Raw genomic sequence first — 3,281 nt, forward strand, 5'->3', positions numbered from 1 at the left:
CGTGGGCAGCCTCTCCTTGGCCGCGCGCACGAACGGGCGGGCCCAGTCCTGGGCAGGGGGCAGGGAGCTGGGGACGGGCCAAAGCAGCAGTCGCAGAAGGCAGAGAGGAAGGTTTAATGAGCCCTGTCCAGGGCCCTTCAGTGGGAAGCCTCCTTCTTCTTGCCCTTCTCCTTCTTCACTTTGGGCTTCTTGGCCTTGCCCGGGGTGCTCTCGTGCTGCTTGGAGCCAGCAGCGTGGGGCTGTGGGGCCGAGGGCAGGGATGGGAGAGAAGAGATGGTTCTGGGCTGGAAGCGAGACAGGGGGACCGCTCCGCGCACCCTCCCCGCCAGCCCCAGCGCTGGGACGCCTCTCTGGGGTGCAGGGCACGTGCTTGGGGACGCTGGCGAGAGCCCCTTACCTTCACATCCGTGTCCGAGTCGCTGGAGCTGCTGCTGGAATCGGAAGAGCTGTGGTGTCCTTGCTGGATGGAGGTGCGGCAGTGAGGCGGCGCCCCTTATTCAGCCCCCGAAGTTGGAAGACCAAGGCAGGACCCTGGGGTCAGGGGCAACCCCACCGTTCCCGCCCCTCCGCAGCCGGTGATGAGGCGACTTACCTTTGGACCCGGACCTGCCCCTGCCTCCGACCGGCCCTGAACTTTGTGGGGACTGAGCTTGGGGTCTCCCCCATGGCCCGCCCCCACACCGGGCTTCTGGGAGGTGGGCTCCAGGGCTGTGGAGAGAAGTTGGGTGGTTGGTGCAGGCAGCTTCTGGGCTTGGGTCCGGCCCCCCGCACCTCCAATCCAAACTCCCCAGGAACTCACCTGCTCCGAGGTCGAACTCCATAGCGGTGAGAGAAGTGTCCCAAGGCCAAGGGCACCTGGGCCCTGCAGAGGAGCCGAGCAGGAGGAGGAGCGCTGAGACCTGCCCGTTGGAGGAATGCTGAGACGCCCCACCCAACCTCTGTCCTGGTCCTCAGCCCTGACTCACTGCCCGGCACCACCCAGCATTTCCTCTGTGAAAAGTGGGGGGAGACGGACAGGTGACTGCCTCTGCCAGCCTTGGTGCCTGAGGGGAGGCCGACTGAGGGGGGCTCTGTGGATGGCATTCAGGGAGCTACAGGTTTCCCCCAAAAGCTCAGATGCTGGTTCTTGAAAAGGGAGGTGCTGCCCCTGCCTTCCTGCATACCGCGACAATACAGCCTCCTCCGCGGCGCTTTAACACGCAGGGCGCTGCTGCCAGGGGCGTCCCGTGTTCTAACTCGCTCCCACAGCCCCTCCGGCTTGGTGAGCAGCGTCCGAGGGGTGAAGGGCATAGACTTGGAGCCAGCCTGCTGCACTAGATGCCAGCTGAGTCACTTAGCAGCAGGGTGACCTCAGCAAAGTTGCTTTACCTCTGTGCCTCAGTTTCCTCATCTGTAAATAACAGCTACCCATGGGATTGATGTGAGAGTCAGATGAGTTAATTTCCTAGAATGGTGTCTGGCATGAAGTACTGATAATGTGTTGGTTTTTTAAAAAATAAAAGGTAGGTGTTTTGGGCCAGTCGTGGTGGCTCACGCTTGTAATCCCAGCACTTTGGGAGGCCGAGGCAAGTAGATCACCTGAGGTCAGGAGTTCAAGACCAGCCTGGCCAACATGGTGAAACCCCGTCTGTACTAAAAATACAAAAATTAGCTGGGCGTGGTGGCGCACGCCTGTAATCCCGGCTGCTCTGGAGGCTGAGGCACGAGAATCACTTGAACCCGGGAGGCAGAGGTTTCAGTGAGCCAAGATCGCACCACTGCACTCCAGCCTGGGCGACACAGTGAGACTCCGTCTCAACAAAGAAAAAAATATATAGATATAAAAGATAAGTGTCAGGCCAGGCATGGTGGCTCACGCCCAGCACTTTGGGAGGCCAAGGCAGGTGGATCACCTGAGGTCAGGAGTTGGAGACCAGCCTGGCCAACATGGTGAAACCCTGTCTCTGCTAAAAATACAAAATTTAGCCAGGCATGGTGGCAGGTGCCTGTAGTCCCAGCTACTTGGGAGGCTGAGCCAGGATAATCACTTGAACCCGGGAGGAAGAGGTTGCAGTGAGCCAAGATTGCGCCATTGCACTCTAGCCTGGGTGATAGAGCGAGGCTCCATCTCAAACAAACAAACAAACAAAAAAAAGACAAGTGTCTTAATCAGTGTGGGCTGCTGTAACAGATATAGAGAGGGTGGCTTCAACAGGAAACACAGTTCTCACGGTCCTGGAGGCTGGAAGTCTGAGATGCGGGTGTTGGTAGATCTGGTGTCAGGAGCGCCGCTTCCTGGCTCGTTGACAGCCACCTTCTCTCTGCCTCCCCGCATGGCCCAGAGCAAGATCATTTCATATTGTGTCCCTTTCTATAAGGGCACAAATCCCATTAATAAGGGCTCCACCGGCATCACCTGATGACCTCCCAGAGGTCCTACCTCCAAATACCATCACTCGGCTTCAGCACAGGAGTTTGGGGAAGACACAAACATTCAACCCCTACTGTTCCAACCCCTACTTCACAGACGAGAAAACTGAGGAAGTAGGTAAGAAGACGAGGGGCAAACATATAGCATGGGCCAGGTGCAGTGGTTCATGCCTGTAATCCTAGCACTTTGGGAGGGAAGCAAGGCAGGAGGATCACTTGAGCCTAAGAGTTTGAGATCAGCCTGGGCAACATACTGAGACCATCTCTACGTAAAATTAAAACTTAGCCAGGCATGGTGGCTCTCGCCTGTAGTTCCAGCTACTTGAGAGGCTGAGGCAGGAGGATCACTTGAGCCTGGGAAGTCCAGGCTGCAGTAAGCTGTGACTGAGCCACTGCACTCCAGCCTGGGTGACAGAGCAAGACCTTGTCTCAAAACACACAAACGGGCCGAGCACAGTGGCTCACACCTGTAATTCCCAGCATTTTGGGAGGCTGAGGCGGGAGGGTCACTTGAGGTCAGGAGTTCGAGACCAGCCTGGCCAACATGGTGAAAAATACAAAAATTCACTGATCACGGTGGCATGTGCCTATAATCCCAGCTACTCGGGAGATTGAGGGTTGAGAATTACTTGAACCCAGGAGGCAGAGGTTGCAGTGAGCTGAGATTGTGCCACTGCACTCCAGCCTGCGTGACAGAGCGAGACACCATCATACACACACACACACACACACACACACACACACGTAGTCTAGTTCTAGTCTGTTCATTCTATATATGTAGTTCAAACCCAGGCAGTGTAGCTTGATTCCAAGGCTTGGCCTGGCCCCTCTGTCTCACCCTCTTGGGAGCTCTCAGAGGAATAAGCAACCAG

The 3,281-nt window shown here is 56.8% G+C and overlaps 1 protein-coding gene across 1 annotated transcript; it reads right to left on the minus strand.

Annotated features, from left to right (window-relative positions):
* Positions 1–49: 49 nt before the first annotated feature.
* On the minus strand, positions 50–893 carry C17H19orf33 (chromosome 17 C19orf33 homolog). The gene is made up of 4 exons (XM_055251041.2): positions 800–893; positions 593–708; positions 398–460; positions 50–239 (listed from the first exon to the last, which is right to left on the minus strand). Exons 1-4 carry the CDS (start codon positions 819–821, stop codon positions 138–140), a joined length of 303 nt encoding a protein of 100 aa, XP_055107016.1. The 5' UTR covers positions 822–893; the 3' UTR covers positions 50–137.
* Between the last annotated feature and the right edge of the window lie 2,388 nt (positions 894–3,281).

Source organism: Symphalangus syndactylus, chromosome 17, assembly GCF_028878055.3.
Source record: "Symphalangus syndactylus isolate Jambi chromosome 17, NHGRI_mSymSyn1-v2.1_pri, whole genome shotgun sequence".
NCBI classification, from domain to species: domain Eukaryota; kingdom Metazoa; phylum Chordata; class Mammalia; order Primates; family Hylobatidae; genus Symphalangus; species Symphalangus syndactylus.

What these genes read in the sequence shown, in the direction of transcription:
- C17H19orf33 (XM_055251041.2), bottom strand. Translation starts at nt 821, where the DNA reads ATGGAGTTCGACCTCGGAGCAG. An exon ending in GGGCAGGTCCGGGTCCAAAG is followed by an intron (nt 461 to 592) that starts GTAAGTCGCCTC and finishes ACCTCCATCCAG; the next exon opens with CAAGGACACCACAGCTCTTC. An exon ending in ACTCGGACACGGATGTGAAG is followed by an intron (nt 240 to 397) that starts GTAAGGGGCTCT and finishes TCGGCCCCACAG; the next exon opens with CCCCACGCTGCTGGCTCCAA.